Source organism: Acomys russatus, chromosome 29 (genome assembly GCF_903995435.1).
Source record: "Acomys russatus chromosome 29, mAcoRus1.1, whole genome shotgun sequence".
NCBI classification, from domain to species: domain Eukaryota; kingdom Metazoa; phylum Chordata; class Mammalia; order Rodentia; family Muridae; genus Acomys; species Acomys russatus.
In genome coordinates, this window is record NC_067165.1 from 13,858,295 (window position 1) to 13,877,214 (window position 18,920).

An 18,920-nucleotide genomic window follows, 5' to 3' on the forward strand; every position below is an offset into this window, starting at 1 on the left:
TACCAAGTCAACCTCAAGCTGGTTGTTCTGAGGCTCCAAAGCTGTCATCCTTTGGTTCCTGATACTGCCTGCACAGCTACCGTGCACCAGCCTCCATCCTGGGCAGGACTGAGGTCTCTTTAGTGACAAACCCCCTCACCCCCTGCCTCAGCAGCCAATCCAGGGCCAGGGTGGGGTGTTCAGCCAGTCCCCACCTTTTCAGTTTTACATGAATGTCATCAGAACCCTTTAATGCAACTTTAGCCCCCCAGATGGTCTAAAACAGCTGTCTTGGTTGAAGCTTTAAAAATTATCTTCCCAGTGTCCAGTGCAGTTCCTGGAGCTCAATTAAAAAAATGCACTCTGGGCTGGTAAGATGGCTCCCAGAGTAAAGGTACCTCTTAGCCAATGCTTGCGACCTAAATTCAATCCCCAGGACCCACAAAGGGGAAGGAGAGACCTTCAAGTTGCCCTCTGACTTCCCCATGTACCCACACACCTGTCCACACACTATTTGAGGCAAGAACCATCTAGAACTTAATACATTGTCTTCTCGGTCACATTAGCTTTTCTCCACTGCTTACAGACAAGAGCCCAGAAGACTGTGTGCTGTGGTGCAGAGCCTGGACATGGCAGAGTGCACAGGTAGGATGTTAGAAGGCCTACTCTCGCCTGGTTCACCAAGCCCAAGTCAGGTGTGATTAGTATGGTGACAGGACAGAAAAGGGGACCGGGGGAAGGTGACCCCACATCAGTCAGTAAGTGTTGATACGAGGTAAGTTAAAGATGAAAGTTGGAGGGCTGGAGAGATGGCTTAGTGGTTAAGAGCACTGTCTGCTCTTCCAGAGGTCCTGAGTTCAATTCCCAGCAACCACATGGTGGCTCACAACCTTCTATAATGTGATCTGATGCCCTCCTCTGGCCTGCAGATGTACCTGCAGGCAGAGCACTGTATATGTAATAAATAAATATTAAAAAAAAAAAAAAAGATGAAAGCTGGACAAGGATGAGTGAGGAAGCTCCCAGGAAGGTGCTTCAAAATATTACAAAAAGAAACATGCAAAGAGCTGTGGAAGCGCTATGATGAGAAAGATGTCACAGGCCAGGTGACATCTGAGGTGGGGTTGTAAAGGCAGAGAGCACACAAAGGGACACTTTCGGTAGCATATGTGTGTGGGCAGTGCACCAAGCTGAGTGCCGGCTTCATCCAGTCCCGCTATGCCCTCCACTGTGGAGGGCAGCCTACAGCAATCAGTTTGGCCAGAAAAGACTGCAGTTCTTGGTGCCAGCAACACTTGAGCTGCCTGTTAAAGTAAAGGCATGGCTCTTAGGGACAAGGCTGGGAGGAAGTCCCTGCTGAGAAACAGGTACAAAAGAAGTATTTTCAGGGCAGTGCCCGGAGCTTAGGTACCTGGAGACATCCTTCTCTGGTGCTCTGACAGTTCTGTCAGGTGGTCAAAAGGCTTTTTTAAAAACCTAAATTATAAGTTATCAGTTGCACCCTGTGTGGCTGAAGATGCCAACAACCACCTTCCTGCTATGCTCAGTGGTCCTGTATCAACAAGTGCCAATCACCTGGGATTGTACCTACAGTCTACACAAGTCCCGACAGCTCCTGCCCAGAATATATTACAGGAAGGGTATATGTAAGGAGGCAGTGGGTAAGGACAGAGCAACAGCAGTACTTCCTGCCCTTGACAGAGCCCTGGCTGCAGGGTCAGCCCCAAGGCCATGAATTATGGCCTTGGTGGCCACCACCTGGCACTCTTGCAGATGAGGCCAAAGCTCAGCCTGACAAAGACACTTATGCAGGGTCACACAGCTAGGTTAAGTGGTGGAGCCCAAGTTAAGTGACTGAAACACAAGTTTGCCTGGCTCCAAACCCTCATCTCTTTTCCCTTATGTGGACTTAGAAAGCTGCGGCCCCACCAGCTGCAGTCAGTCTTTTTGCTGGGATAACATAATGAGCTACTGTGAGCCTGGACAGGGTACTGGCATCAATGGATCAATGACCCCATGGTGAGGTAACAGGGCAAAGATGCCCTTCCCCCACTCCGACCAGCTTTATTACAGTGCTGAGAGATGACAATCTGAGCATGGCCAGATCACTGCTCAACTACCAAGCTCCCCGCCCCTCCAAAGCCACATCCACGCTCAGAGAAGGTCTAAGATGAAGCCAGTGATGAACCCAGTCATGGGTTTTCTTTCCTGGGGGTGGGGCAGGTGTGAGTGTTCTCCAGTTGGAGGTAACATGGTATCTACAATTTTTGCAACCCAGGTTCCCAGGCCTCCGAGCCTTGCCTCCAAAGGTTCATGGCCAGACAAAATGACCACTGCTTACGGAGGTCGGCTCTGGGATTCTGCAGATGAGACTGTCTCGCCTTTCCTCTTCTTCCTTTGGTACATCTCCTTGTTGAGTCCCTGCATGAAGACTGGGCCAAATATGAGACAGCCAGGCTTACCCTCTCCTACCAGACCAGGACCTTGTGGGCAGGCGCTCTCTCTGCTGGGCGCCTGCGGATCTGAAAGCCCAAGTTCACCCTAACAGAGACTGTAAAACAATGAGTTTTTGTGAGGCAGCTGTAGACAGAGCTGGTAGGGGGCCTGACCTCCCCGCAGCAGCTTTCCCCATGTGCCCCAGTCCTGGGCACAGGCATCCTGTGCCTCTTGCGTTTTTTTTTTTTTTTTTTTTTTTTTTTTTTTTTTTTCTTCATTCTCCCTGAATAAGAGTGGCAGCAAACAGAGCTAGCAAAGCCACAAGAGGCAGCCACTCACCACAAAGATCACTGTTTCTTTCCACAAGGAATCCCATGGCTCACAGTTCCTACTCTGACCACTGGTCACTCTCATTGCGTCCCATCTGCCGGGCTGAGGAGAAACAGAGATACATTTACTGGCTATCAGGGCACCTGTGATACAAGGATCTATGAGACAGGCACCGCACGGGACCATGGATAGGTGCTGACCAGAAGCACAGGGAACATATCCCTGAACAAAATCCTACATGTAAGCCCATTGCCTGGTCCTGATGGTGTGCACGGGGTGGACGGGGTGATGGAGAGTGAGACGGCAACAGCCTTTTACCTGGCCAGAAGCTTGCTGCTGCTCACAGTTACCTTGGAGGCAAGAGATCAGGCCTAGTGGCAACAGCAGGCACTAGACTGATCAGCCTCCCTGCCAGGCCCCATGAGATGGCTTCTGAGCTCAGGCCCTGAACACATGCCTTACCCCTTTGGTGGTCCTGCCCCATTGGGTGTCTGTTTCTTGGGGTGTACTCTGTAGCTGGCCCTGGGGCCCAGATGTTCTATCTGGAGGGTTAAGCAGCAGAGTGACAATGTCTGTCTTCCAGCTATGTCAAGTGGTTCAGCTACAGGAGACCCTATCTGAGCCCTCAGAGCCTGGGTGGGGAATGAAGGGGGATGGGGTCTGTTCCAACACAAGAGGCATACTGGCAGGCTTGACCCTGTCTTTCATAATGCTCTCATGGTCAGGCATGTATCTTCCCCCACCAGAGGTGCCCTCTTGCTACTTCAGTTATTTATTTATTTATTTTTTAATAAAGTTCTCAGACTGCAGCCCAGGCTGGCCTAACATTCACTATGTAGCCCAGGCTGGCCCTGAACTTTCAACAATCCTCTTGCTTCAGTCTCCCATGCGCTAGAATTACAGGTGTGAACCACTAAGCCCAGTTCCCTTTCTTGCAGAGACCAGGCCTCTGTATTATTAGGCGGAGCTGAGCAGAGTTTCTAGGCTGGGCAGGCATGGGCTACAGTCCTGCCTCCATGGGGGAGAACTGGGGGTCTTTCTCTCTTCTAGCTCTGGCCATCTGTGTAGGACAGTCAGTCCTCTGGGAGCAGATGAGCAGGGAAAGTGGGTCCTGAAGGAGCTGCCAGGCATCCAGCTCACTTGCTTGCTAGCTCACAGTCCCAAAGACTTGTGTAGGGGGTGGGACTGAGACTTGAGCCCTCCCTCTGTGAGGCGCCCGCCTGCCTGCCCCCAGCTTTCAGCAGCTTTTGCTCCTCACAAGTGACTGAGCTCCCACGTGGGGATCTTGTACCTGAACCAAAACAAGCAAGGCTGCTAATCTGAGGAGATCAGTCTTCAAATACCACAGGAATGCAGCCCGCCTGCTTGCTAGCACCAGGGGCTGGGCTGGGCTATGCTGCTTAGCACGTGGGGGGTGGGGGGGTGCCCTCCTGCGATCCTTATCCTTAACCAGCTGGGTCTTCCTGCCACAGCTCCTTTACAGTCCAACTTCTGAAGGGCTGTTGGCCTTTCTAGGATCTAGTAGCTGAAGAGGCGGTAAGAGAGGCTCTGACCGGTGAGGCACACCAGTCCCACCCTCTTCCAGAGCCTGTGCTCTTCCCAGCATGGCCCAATGCTTCTCAAGGTCTGTGAAGGACCGGTTTTTGTTGTTCTTTTCACTTCAGTTCTTTCCCAGAATGATAAAACATAACAAAAACAACAACAAAAGAACCATTAGGGAAACGAAACACCCGTGGAAAATGTAATCCCCCGTCTCAAAATTATTAGATTCATCAGCATAAACTCACTATAATTGCTATGAAAGCATCCAAAATTTAGTCTGTTCATAGGAAATTGTGATGCAGACCGGTTCATATCACTTTTCATCCTGTGATAGTCCACAGGCTGAAAGATGACTGATGCCCAGTCTGGGGCATTCTGCTGAGGTTGCTGCCTGCTTCACCCTCAGGAAGAAGCTTAAAGGAGGGAAACTTGGAGCATCTCAGGCCCTGACCTTGGGTGTAATGAGCATAGTAAAAAAAAATGCCCTTTAGGCATGTAAAAATAGCCTAGGCAGGATCCCCACTATACCCGAGGCTGCACCTGATAACCAGAACCCAGTGACATCACTCGCTCAAGATAACCAGACACAGTCCTAGGACCCCATGATACCCACAGCATATAAGCAGAGACCAAAAGTGATGCTCTGTTCTGCACATCTGGAGAGATGTCACCTTGATCTGCCCTGCAGCTGGAGAGTGTCCCCCAGGATCCTGACGCTCAATTCAGAGACCTGTGTAAAGAGATTGGACCTGACCTTTAGCTAAGCCACATGACACGGGTGAGCAGCCTTGGGGAGATGGGCTTAGGGCTGTAGTTAGATAACCCTTAGCACTCATAAGATACATAACTCTTCTTATGCTAACTACACGTTTCTACCTTCTTGCTTACACACCAGGAGAACAGATGTACTCAGCTTTGGGAACAATCAGAGACTGAGGCCTAGCACACAAATTCACAAACAGAGAGTGCACACAGTGGGTCAATAGTAAGTACCATGCAAAATGGTGTGGGTCTCCAGGCCTCTAAGAAAGGAGTGGTCACCCCCCCCCCCAAAAAAAAAAAAACAACCAAACAACCCACAACTCTGGCCATCTGATAAGTCCCACCTGTGAAGGTTGGGGGACAGAGCAAGGAAGAAAGAGACTGGGCATGCAGCTTTAGGGTCCTTGAATGGTGACAGAGGGCACGCCAGTCCCTAGGAGGGTAAAGTTAGTTTGGAAACTGAAAGTGGATCGATTTTCAGAAGCTGTTGGAACACTGGATGCTTAAGAACATCGTGGGAACAGCGGGAGAGCTAAGAAGCCAATCAGACTCAGACGACAGTTCAAGCCCTCAGGTCAAAGACAGCATCTTGGGTAGAGGGCAGGCATTGCCATCTGTCAGTGCATCAGCAGCTTCCTGCACTCAGGAAGTCTGGACTAAGCTTGCCCCTGCTCTTTTGAGAAGGAAACCCAGTAGCACCCAAGGGTTTTGCTGCAGAGGGAAACTGATCAAAAGCACTCAACACACTCTTCAAACAAAAGGAATCTGCATTACCCCCAAAAGGTGCAAGGTCCAGAGTCCCAAAATAAATGGCTGCTGAATTTGGTCCTGGCTACTGTAACCTTGGCAACAGCTTTCTCATCTATAAAATGAGTCCAGGAGCACTTACAGTGGGGTGGTTGTGTAGAGGCTGAGGTCAAGAACAGTGTTCAGCACTGTGGCCGGCTTGCAGTGGGCTCTCTAACAACCATGACTTTCCTTGTGTATGGCTGACTGTGGTAAAGGGGTAAGTCTCCAGGATCTAGAAAAGCGCATGCGCCTTGTGGAAGGAACCAAGCAGGTAAACAATGACAGTACACAGCCAGCAAGGGATGGGAGAAAGAGAACCAAGACCCAGGTGGGAGGACCTGGTGAAGGGGTTGGGGCAGACTAGAGAAGAGATTCTACAGACTTGGGAAGTTCTGGAACTCAGGGGCTGCTTAGGTATTCATGTGGGGAAGGAGGAAGACTCCAGATCTTTTGCCCAGGTGAGAGGGGACAGCAGTATCATTTACTGAAATCTGTGATGTGGTCTGGCTCAGTGTAGTTGCAAATTTGGGAGACAGTGGGTTTGAGATGATTTTTGAGTCGGGTCTTCAGGTTGGAGACCAGTCTCAGCTGAAGGGGTGCGCTCAGAAGAGAGAGCGGAGGGTCAGAGGAGGGAGAGAGAGGGGACAAATCAGAGTTTCTAGGCAGAGGAAAGGCCACTAGGAGAGGATCATTTGTCAGTGGGGGCTTTCTCATGATCTGGACAAAAGCAGCATTTAAAGGAAGGAGGTGTGTGAGAGAGAGGGGGGCTGGACAACTCAGATTGAGGGCTGGGAAGCAGGAAGTCCTGGCAGGGTGGGGGCTGGGCATCTTCCTCTGAAGCGCAGAGATGTGCTGGAGTGGGGAAGAAGCCTCCACTTTTTGTGATTTACAGTATGGGACAGACAGAGTCCATGCCTCTCAGCCTTACCACACCTCCCCGGAGTTGTAGAGATAAAGGTCTCGGGGGTTCCTTCTCTGGAGGGGCAGAGAGGAAAGTGCTTTGGAATGTGGCCATACCAGCTACTCAGCTGCCCTGGCTAGGAGCCCACAAGCTTTCAAAGCCCCCAGGGCAGTGCAGCAAGCCTCCTGCACCTTCTCACGCAAGGGTCCTGAAACAGGCAGCAGGGACTATGCTGGCTCCAGACTTCCTGCAGGGGCTGGGCGGGTCATCCTTGAACTCTTGAGGGAATGCAGCCAGCTTGGACCAACGCTCAGCAGTCCAAGAATCACAGTACGGAGGCTTCCTAAAGCAAAGTGTCTCAGAAAAGCACACTTTTCCCCTTCAGAGCTGCATAACAGGGCATAACCGCACCGCTGCCTCAGCAAGGCATCTGGCGAACATCTGTACCCTGCCCACTAGCCATCTGTCCACAGCTGTGACAGGAGGTAGAGGTGATAGTTAGGCATGTAGGCGCTGCAGCCAGAATGCTTGGATTCAAAACTCAGTTTCCACCAGAAGTGATGGTTCGCATGTGTAAATTCTAGCACTTGAGAGGATACAGCAGGAGGATTGTCATGAGTTCAAGGCCTGCCTGGGCCACATAGTGAAGTTCAAAATGGCATGGGGCCTGTTTTAAAAACCAAACCAAATCAAATCAGTGTTCATTCTTCCTTATCTTTGTGCCTTTGGACAAATCTCTCCACTTCTCTGTACCTCCATTTCTTCATATTAAAACTGGCCTGATAATCAAATCCACACCACAAAGGCGTCAAGAGGATTAAGACAGAGACCCAGGAAGACTCTTGTCACAGAAGCCACTGGTGGCTGTGACTTTCACTGTGCAGCACAGGACAGGGCTCTGCTGAAACGGCTGACCATGGACCCCCCCCTGGGGATGACACTCCACACTGAGTGGCCAAACTGATCACCATATAAAAGACATGGCACTCAGGCTGGAGAAATGGCTCAGAGGTAAAGAAAGAGCACACGAAGGTCTTGCAGAGGACCTGAGTTCGAGTCCCAGCACCCGCATCCGGAAGCTTGCAATTACCTGGGGCATTAGCTTCAGGGAGCTGATAGGCATTGGTGCAGACAGCCATCTGGTCTCCTTAGGCAAATACACAGGCACAGGCATGCGCACACACACACAAACACACACGCATGCATACAACATACACACACACACACACACACAAATAATACATCTTTTAAAGGTATATCACTCAATGAACTCAATCATCTTTTACCAATAAGCAAAAGAGCTGCCCACATGTATGAACAAAGGATTGCTAGAAATATGGAATATCGATTCCGGTTCTATATAATGTATTCGAATGAATTATAATTTTCCCTTTAAAACAACATCTAAAGTATTTATTGTGACCTACTCTGAGATGAGCATTTCCTTGATAGTAAAGTAAACAAAACAACAACAAAGCCTCCCGACTCATCTAATTATAATGAAAGTCACTGGCAAACGGAACTTATTTGCCCAAAGTCCAATTTACTGGAATCATCTAACATTTACATAGCCCCAAGAGATGTCATCTGATTTCATTTTCTTGACTTAAAGGCTGTTCCAAGTTCACACAGACTATTACATGAGAAAGCCAAAAGGACTCAAGGACACCATCCAACACTCATGTCTTTCCAATGTAGCGTATACTGCAAGATGCCACAATAATTTTCCTTCTGCCGCTCCTCACTAAGAGAGTGCAAGAGAGCACCATGCCAACAGTTCTCACACTTTGGACTCTCAATCTTTGGAGAACACACACACACACACACACACACACACACACACACACACATCTTTTGGGGGGGGGCTCAAGACAGGGTTTCTCTGTGTAGCCTTGGATGTCATAGACTCGCTTTGTAGACCAGGCTGGCCTCGAACTCACAGAGATCCGCCTGCCTCTGCCTCCCGAGTGCTGGGACACATATATCCAGATCTTTTCTGTCAAAATCTGATGCTGTTTCCCTTTCAGCTACCTCTCAGTTTTGGTGGGCTGGTTGAAGACGCAGATCTTCTGCACCATGGGTACTGTGAAATCCCTGTAATATCTACAGACCCCTTAAAATAAAGTTCAAAGGAGCCGGGTGGTGGTGGCCCACGCCTTTAATCCCAGCACTTGGGAGGCAGAGGCAGGTGGATCGCTGTGAGTTTGAGGCCAGCCTGGTCGACAAAAGCGAGCTCAGGACGGCCAGGGCTACACAGAGAAACCCTGTACCAAAATCTAGTGCCATCTAAAGGAATACAACAAAATCTAGCACAGAAAAGTTTAAAAACCTATTATATCCAATAAAAATTACCAGGTAGAGAACCAGAAAAAAACAAATATCAATAGAAGTCATTCCAGAATTAGCAACAGTTTATCTGAGGCTTACAGTTTTAGACAGTTAGTGACCACTAGGGTGGGGAACATGGCAGGCAGGCAGGCATGGGGCTGGAGAAGCAGCTGAGAGCATATATCTGATTCTCAAGCAAGAGGCTGAGAGAGAAAGCTAACTGAAAATGGCATGGACTTTTGAAATTTCAAAGCTCACCTCCAATGACACACCTCCTCTAAGAAGGCCACGCCTTCTAATCCTTCCCAAACAGTTTCACAAACTGAGTGCCAAGTATTCAAACATATGAGTTTAGGGGAGCCGTTTTCATTAAGGCCATCACATAATTACTACAAATATGCTCACTAAGCAGAAAAACAAACCATGGACAGAAAAAACATGAAATCTAAAAACACACAAAATGTGTGCTTGGATTGTTTCTTCCTTTTGACAATTGTAAATAATGTGACTTAAACTTAGTTATAGCTACAAAAGAAAAAAATTAGAGAAAAAAAACAAAACTATGAGTCCACAGACTCTCAAGCAAAATAAACATATTAGACACCATCGATAAAGAGATAAACCTCAAAAAGCAGGAAAAAAAAGTGCAAAGGCTTCTCTGAAAGAATACAGAAGAGCAGGGTGTGGTGGCACACGCCTTTAATCCCAGCACTTGGGAGGCAGAGGCAGATGGATAGTTGTGAGTTCGAGGCCAGCCTGGTCTACAAAGTGAGTTCAGGACAACCAAGGCTACACAGAGAAACCCTGTCTCAAAAAAACAGAAGAAAAAAAAAATAATACAGAAGAAGAGAAAACTTTTTGGCAGAAATTATACAAGCTTTTAAATAAAGAAAATAGTAAGCCCATAGCAAGTGCTTATTAAGTAATTCAATAAAATAACAAGTAATGGTGACAAAAAGAAACAGAGTTGCTTTAACGTCCTGCAAGAGGTGTAGGTGTGGGAAGAGTTGTTACTGAGCCAGAAGTATAACAAAGATCTTTTCAGTCAAACTGAAGGACTTCATATGCCACTAGATCTGTTACCCATGCAAACACTTGTGCACATGCACACACAGGCACACAGATGCACATGTGTACTTACACACACACACACAAAGTTAGAAGAGGTTCTTCAGTCAGAAGATGGAAATCTGTATTTATCGACTTTACTGCAATCACCAACATCTGTCCCTTTGTGGCTGGCTTACTGCACTGGGTGTAACATCTTCAATCAGGGGTTCACACTACCATGAGTCAGAGTGGCTTCCTTTTCCTGCCAAATAAAAAATACTTCACCGCTCTGACTTGTCTTGTTTTCCCTTCATCTGCTGATGGGCCCTTGGGTTGCTTCTAACTTTAGGCAAATATGAACAAATGACTCTATGACCTTGGATGTGTGGATAACTGAGTCCCTAACTTAGTCACTCTGGCCATACAACCAGAAGAAGACTTGCCAGATCACGTGGTACCCCTATTCTAATGAGGTTAGGAACGACCACACTGTTTCCCACAGAAGCTGGACCTTTCTAACTTCTGTACACCTCACAAGCTCTTGCTGCCTTCTGCCTGTCTGGACATTAGCTATGTGTACAATGAGACCTCTCATGGTGCTTCTGCGGTGCACGTCACTCATCAGTGACACTGAGCATCTGTTTATATGCTCCTCAGCCATTTGTTTATCTTCTCTTGACAGGTGCCTGTATAAGCTCTGTGTCTAGTTTAAAGCCAAGCACCTCTTTTTGGTTGATTTGTATATTTAAAAAATATCTTATTTTTTAAAACTATGTGTATATATGTGTATGTCAAGAAGAAATAAATAAAACAATACTGGAGCTTTATGATAGATAGATAGATAGATAGAGATAAATAGATAAATAAACAGATGTAAAATATATCATAAATATCACAAAGAATGGAAAATATTATTATATAAGGCTGCTGTGTTTATATGAATGTTATTAGAAAATAATTATAAATTAAAATGTACCTTATAAAATGCAAACTATCTATTAAAAACAAAACAAAGAAATATACCTACTAAGCCAACAGTGAAGGCAAAATGAAATCATAGTATGTAATTAATCCAAAAGGAGGCATGAAAAGAAAGAAACAAGCAGGAAACTAATGGTAATATAGTAGATTTAAACACAATCATACTAACGACTCATGTGTAAATGGTATATAATTTTAGAAGCATTCTAATAAAAGACAGACATTATCATACTAAAAAGCACTAAAAATGGTCTGTCTACAAGAATCCCATCTTAAATATGAAGACATAAAGACACCAGCAGATAAAGGGAAGGATGGACCATACATGCAATAGTTGAACAGACAGAAGTGTACTACCCATGTATGTGTATATGAGGCATACATGTATATATATGTCATATATAGAGAGATGGGGAAATAATCGATAAAGCTAATTTTAATCAAGTAGATCAGTTACAATGATTGACACTACATTAAAAAAAGGATTATTACAAGAATCATTAGCAGTGGGGAAAAAAATTCAAAATAAGCCAGGCATGGTGGCGCACGCCTTTAATCCCAGCACTTGGGAGGCATAGGCAGGCGGATTGCTGTGAGTTCAAGGCCAGCCTGGTCTACAAAGGAAGTCCAGGACAGCCGAGGCTAACACAAGAGAGACCCTGTCTCAAAAATAAAAACAAAAACAAAAATCAAAATAACGGAATACAGAAATCTAGAAATATAGTTGGGCGTGGTGGTGCACGCCTTTAATCCCTGCAGAGGCAGGTGGATCTCTATGAGTTTGAAGCCAGGACAGCTAGAGCTGTTACATAGAGAAATCTTGTTCAAAACCCAAAATAAATCAATCTAGAAATGTGATATGATTTCCATGAGTATATAAGAACCAAATAACAGAGCTTCAAATTGAATGAAGCAAAACCTGATGGAGATTTCAACACTCCTGTCACAACTAAGCAGATAGAAGACCAGTAAAGGTAACGGCAGTTTGACAGACACTATCAGCCATCCCTATCTGATCGTCACTTGTCGAGGACCCACTAACAGCAAATACTCTCTTCTTGACATTCACCAAGATGGACCAGACTTTGTCCCATAAGTCAGATCTCAATTATTTAAAACTATCAAAATCATTGAAAGTATATTTGGATTACACACAACCCCAGACAACTAGAAATTAAGCAGAACACTTTCAAAGAGCACAGGAGTCAAAGAAAAGTCATCACAGGAAGTTAGAAAAAAATACTTATCTGTAACTTTATTATATTTTCAGATCTCGGTCCTAAAAACCCCAAGATAACAACACAAGGAGAATATTTTCCCTTTGTTTTAAAATTTGTTTTCAGTTATTTGACATTTCATACGAGCATATACTATATTTTGGTCATTTTGCCTCCCCACACCCAAATCTCTCTCTCATCCCTCCCCCATTCTTGAGAAACCTCTTCCCTGAAAGTTCTCCTACTTTCATTCTGCTGAGGGGCCTTCTGACTTGATCCTGGGGGTCTTCTGCTATGATATTTGGGGGTCTCTGATCTGATACTAGGGATCTTCTAATATGGTACTGGGGTCTTCTGCCATGATATTTGGGGCCTTCTGACCTGATATTGGGGTCTTCTGCCATGATGCTAAGGGTCCCATGATGTGGTATTGGGGGCCCTCTGCTCTAATGTTTGGTCTTTGGTACTCATTCCTAGCCCAAAGCTCATAAGACTTTTTTAATTTTCAGAGTGACAGCAGCATCAGACAGAACTCCACATTCCTTGGAATTTGGGGGGCGGGTGACAGGGACATTTTTACTCTAATGAAGAGACTGTTGATGGATACCGGAGAACCTCAGGGTGTGGGCTGACATCAGGTGGACCAGTCCTGTGACTAGAGGACTGAGACCCACGTCCACTCTGCATCCTCCAGGGTGTGAGAAGGGTGAAGGATGAGCTGACCACCAACTGCTGGCAAGATAATGACCATACTATTTCAAATCACACCAAAGAGTCCATTTAATATAGCAAGAAAAAAAAAAAAAAAAAAAAAAGAGTTCCTCTGACCTCCACATGTGTGCTGTGGCGTGCCCCACCCCATCACACACACAACGACAGTAAGTAAGATAAAATAAAAGGAGAGGCTACTATAACAGAAAAGATGAAATGAAACTGTCTTTAGTAACAGAAGACACGGTTGTCCAATTGTGTGTGACACTGGTACAAGGACACAAAGATCAGCAAAACAGCCTTGCACACATCAGCTGATTTTCAGTAAGTGTAGACAGGTAATTCAGTGCATATGTATGTGTGTGCATATGCACATGTGTGTGTATATACATATGTATGTGTGTTTGTGTATGTTTATGCATGTGTTGAAAGGGTCACCAACACTATTTTGGAACCAGTAAACACATATATGTAAATAAAGAAATCTCAGGATCAGCCGGGCAGTGGTGGGGCACGCCTTTAATCCCAGCACTTGGGAGGCAGAGGCAGGAGGATCTCTGTGAGTTTGAGGCCAGCCTGGTCTACAAAACAAGTCCAGGACAGCCAGAGCGGTTACACAGAGAAACCCTGTCTGGAAAAACAACCAAACCAACAAAACCCCAGGCTCTTCTATCTTCTATATAAAAATAAAAACTCTAAACAGATCAGAGGCTTTAAATGGGAACGCTAAACACATAACAATTCTAGAAGAAAACAAGAAAAAAACCTTTCTGACCTTGCGCTTGAGAAGTATTTCTTAGATACAATACCCAAAGCACAATACATAAAAGAAAAACAGCGATGAGATGGAATCCATCAATATTAAAGATTTCTGCTCCGTAGAGACATCCGGAGACTAACGAATTTCTGCCCTCCCCATCCTCCAGGCGCAGGGAAGGACGCTCCGCTGCGGGGACTGTCACACACTGATGGCAGGAAGGAAAATTGGTCCAATCACACTGAAAGACAGCTTGGCAGATTCTTACAACTGAGCCATACATATGATGTTGGAGCCAGTCATTGTGCTTCTAGGTACTCACTATGAACGGCGACCATGTGTATTCATACGAAACCACGGCCTTTTCTCTCCCCTTAAGCCCCACCTCACTGCTCTGGTGGCTTTCTTTATAATTGCCTCAAACTGGAATTTTCTAACATGTCTTTGATTTCTGCATGAACAGAAGCATTACATCTCTATAGTGGAATACTATTCAGCAAGAAAAAGGAGTCGACAACTCACGGACTGTGAATACAGTACACCCCAGGTGTGAGAAGCTGCCTCTAAAAGCTACAGGTGAGGATGCTGTTCACATGACATTCTAGAAACACTGCAGGGATAGGAAGTAGGTCAGTGGTTGCCAGAGGCTGAGGGTGAGAGAGGGGCTCACTGAAAAGCAACGTGGGGGATCTGGGGGCAATAGATGAGAATGTGTTGCTGATTGCCGTGCTCACACAAAGCTGCATTTGTCGGAATGACACCAAAAGGCAAGGTTTAGTGTACATAAATTAAACTTTAAGAAAGCTTGGTTCTAACAAAATTATGATATAGCCCTACAATTATATGTTGTGTAATAATTTTAAATGATATGGATTGAAGAAGAAGAGGAGAAGGAAGAGGAAGAAGAGGGTGAGGAGGAGGAGGAGAAGACGATGACAGCTATGGATAGTTTAGGGGCAGACCTTGAGTTTGGTCCTCAGCATCCCCCAGATAAATGAAAACATGTTAAAAAAAAAAAAAAAAAGATGGCGCCACATATCGTAGTAACACAATAATCTCCAACATAACCTTTAGGAGTAAAGAGTAAACTACAGAACAATAAAACACATTTCTACGTGTAATGAGAGTGGCTTCTCCGGAAGGGATCATGAGCCACAGCCCTCACCACACATGTGTCACACACACACACACACACACGTCCGGGTCAAGGAAAACTCACAAGCGTCTGGGCTCAGAGATGGAGTCGTGCTGCTTTTTATAAGAATACAGAATACTGTGCGCCACACTTTGTAGGAATTCAGTAACAGCGAGAGGATGCGCGAGTGGCGGGAGGCAGAGCCCAGACTGAGGAGAACCCCTCTGAGCAGCAGCTACCCTCGCCTCACAGGCAGCTAGGTGGCACCTCTCACAATGGGCAAGAGGACAAGCACTCTTCCTGAGACCCCGGATCTGTTTTGGGTGCCAGCTGCTTCTCAGCACCCCTCTGCACACAGACCTAAGGATGGGAGGTAAGTCCTTCCCACAGCAAGCAGAGCTCCACCCCGCCCCCCGCCCCCCAGCTTCTGCAGCAGTCTGAGTGCTGAAGTTGTTTGCAGGAACAAAGTGATACCGACATCTCTGGTGCTTGGAGACAGGCAAGACAATGCCAGCGCTTCAGGCCCCATTCCTCACCAAGGCCTGATAAAGGCATCTGGTGAACGGGACTTCCCCACGCTAGGCATGGACTCTTTTGGCAAGCCGCCTGAAATTAGGGCTATCAGGTACCCCAGAATGCAAAAATGGACAGTGAGGAAAGTTTTGCTAGAATCCAGAGAGCTCTGGGAAGCATCCTTCATGCCTGCTTTATTTGGATATGTTTTTCTGAGGCCAGGCAGTGACAGGACCGGAAGTGTCCATGCGTTGGCTGGTGGCCTGGGTACCAGGCTCCAAGGGCCAGCCGTGTACATTCTACCTCCTCCCTCCCCTTCTGAATACACTGCAAGGCCAGGGCACAAATGCTAGATACAACCGGTAGAATGTGGCAAGAGCAGAGTGGGTGGGGTGGCACTGATGGGGACAGAGGAGGGGTCTTACTTCCTCAGGAGGAGATCACGCCCCCTTTGGATGGTCCACATGGTTGAGCCACAGCCCACGCTGTCCAAGCATCTCGGGAAAGGCTCACTTACCTGGGGAAGATGGCAGTCATCAGGGCTGAAGCGTAGCCGGGTTTGCAAGCTCCCTCGGAAAAGTTGGCGTACTTGGTGGCTAGCTCGGCAGGCCTGTGGGAGAGAAAGAAGGTCGGATCTGGGCACAGAGCAGCAGGTGGACTATCAACTCACCCAGACCTGCAGGGACTGAGGGAATAAGACACCCTTTCTATATCAAGGTTTAGGGGTGAAACCCACCAAGTTCCTAAGCGAATAGGACAGCCCCCCACCCCCAAAATGGTCCCTCGATGGCCTCCACAAAAGGAACACCCTTGGTTTCATCCCACACATTCGAGGCCCTATGACTGGGCAGCTGTAGGCCTTTCTCTGTAGGTGGAGGACACGCGCCCTCCTGGTAAGCTTCCAGCTTGGAAACAGGCACGTGGACCTGCTGCTGGCAACGGTGCACAAGACCCAAGACAAAATATATCAAAAGGCTAGTTCCTTGCAGAGACACTTTCAAAGCAAACCGCACAGACTTTAGTAGGCCAAAAGGTGTCAAAAGCTCGCTCTTTGAAGAAACATGTATCAAAGCTGCCCTGGGTTGATCTCAGGGCAATATGACTCCTGCAATTGATATACCCTTGGCTCAAAACTCGGGGGAACTCCCCTCGGCCCATGCTCCGCCCCTACTCTTGTCATCTTTCCTTTTGCCCCAGCTCCCTGGCTTTCTCTTTCATCTTTAAGTTGGATAGAACTTTAGTGAATTAAAACCTAGCTCTTTGACTTTCGGCTGTTTTTATTTTGATCAAGTGCTCAGCTATCTGGCCTTTTCTCAAGTCCGAGCCACCCACCCCGCCCCACCTCTCCACCTCGCAGCATAAGTGCTTGGCTACCCTGTGCTCCTTCAAGCTAGGGCATCTGACTGGAAAGCTCCATGCCCTTGTGACCAGTTCTCGACAGAGCCTTCTTCAGCTAGTCTCCAAAAGGCTGAAAAACCCTCTGCGACCAGATTCTCTGGCCAGCTTCCCCGAGAAAGAACCCATAGGCAGGCAGAGCCTGGGCAGCTGCTGGACTTAGCCACGAAGGCCTCCGCCCATGCAGAGGCACCCACTGGCCTTTGCAGCTTTCTGGCATGACTCTATCTGTCCCATCTCTTCTGCTTTTATCCCCTCCAGCCCTACTACCCAGTGGGGACATTCACAGTGGCCTGGACACAGACACAGCAAATGCGTGTTACTGAGTTACTACTGATGGATCCCAGACTGACCTTCAGTCAAGCTCGCTCGCCTGTTGAGTTTGGTCCCCTGGTCCTCTTCCTAGAGAACACCAGACCCTTCAAATCTAAACTCAGAAGTGGGCTTCACAGAAGTGATGCCCTGACGCCCAGTCTGAGCTCTCTGCCTCTCTGCTCTGGCAGCCTCCTCACCCACCTCCTTATCCCACTCCTAGCTGCACTGCTCCACCACAGGAGAACTGTCTCTCACTTCAGCGTCAGTTCTTGAGATCAGATCTCTCTCCTCACTTTGCACAGGGAGGGGTGCACAAACATCCCTATAACTTTTTTTTTTTTTTTTTTTTTTTTTTAACCAACATGATGCTGACATCCTCCCTGAACTGAAATCTCAGGGAGCTCTAGGGTAGAGACTGCAAGCCTTGCTGTAGGCCAAGCAAGGGATGTGCTTGGCCCTACAGCATCAGGTTTCCAAATCCTGTTCAGAGTGGTACTGAAGTCACTGCCCTCCACCCCGCAGCTCGGCCCTGTGCAGTGTGGGAAACATCAGGGCATCTTCAGCAAAAGACCTAGTGAGTGCCAGGACTCTAGGCCTGCCAGCTGTGTCGGCCTGCCAGTTTTGATTCCCAACCTCTGTCCACCCCTAACCCCCCAATGCGCCCCCCCCACCCCCACAGCAGGCAATTCCCTGGTGCATAGCTGCCCACCCCCCACTATGGGTGTGACACAATAGCAAGCTGGCCCGCAACATGGCCCCTTCAGGGACTGAGTGGGTGTGTGCGTGTCTGTGCTGGACAGCCAGGAATGACGATACAGCATGTGCTGGGTGTCAAGTACAATTCACCCCTAGAGGTCTAGTTCAGGGCCTTATGCAAGGGATTGCTTGTTAAGTACACACAGAATTTTAGAAATCTTATTTTTAGGCCTTTCAGACTGGTGAAATTCAAATGAGATGCAAATGCAAAGTGAGGGGCCAGAACTTCATTTGGTAAACAAAACAAAGGCAAAGGCTCAAACAGGAGAAAAACTGTATTTCCCTATGTAAACAACTGTATTTTGGAAATGAAATATAGATGGCAGTGCAATTACAGAACTTACTGGAAGCTTCTGGATGAAGAGCAGTGACTAACTGCTCGTTCCTCCTCTCAACAGCCCTAGGAGTGAGTGCATCACAAATAGATGCTTGGGGCTTAGAAAGACAGAAGAGCCAGACCGAAGAAGAAGACCGTTGCAGCTGCAGCTGCTCCCATCATGGGTACTGACGTGACACTACCAGCAACATGACCACAGAGGTTGGCCTGGAGCCCAGCACCAGTAGGAGCAGTTGACATGGCCGGATATGGGTAGCAATGAGGGTCAGGGAGGCCTCGCCCCACTCTTTGAAAGTATGTACACAGCGCTGTGGCATTTTGAGTGCCTTCATGCCAGACCCCTCACCCTCAGGGTTGTCCAACTTGTGTCTGTGGTTTTTCCGAATTCCAGAGAGTTTACAAAGGAGTTGAAAGGCGGATGGCGGTTGCCACTCATGGCAGTGCGTTGTAGAGCGAAATGCTCTGGAGTCGAACACCTGACCATATGCTTCCTCTCCCCAGTTCATGCTCTCAGCTCTTGAAAGGTACCTGAAGAGCAGCGGCTATTGGACAGCCCGAGGCTCCTGGGCTAGGGTCACCCATGCTGGAGAGGGGAGCCTGCTGGCCAGATGGGGTGCAGAGGCGTGGGAGGTGGGCGGGGCGGGCAGGAGTCTGCTCTCTGTAGGGATGGTGAATGCTAACGACCT

The 18,920-nt window shown here is 47.5% G+C and overlaps 1 protein-coding gene across 8 annotated transcripts in view; it reads right to left on the bottom strand.

The window, feature by feature from the left end:
• St3gal3 (ST3 beta-galactoside alpha-2,3-sialyltransferase 3) overlaps positions 1-18,920 on the bottom strand; it is a 204,010-nt gene that overhangs the window by 62,772 nt on the left and 122,318 nt on the right. For all 8 annotated transcript variants that reach the window (XM_051172212.1, XM_051172210.1, XM_051172211.1 and 5 more), the window contains one exon: positions 15,949-16,041. In XM_051172212.1, coding sequence (XP_051028169.1) covers positions 15,949-16,041 — 93 coding nt within the window. The remainder of the gene's footprint in view (positions 1-15,948; positions 16,042-18,920) is intronic.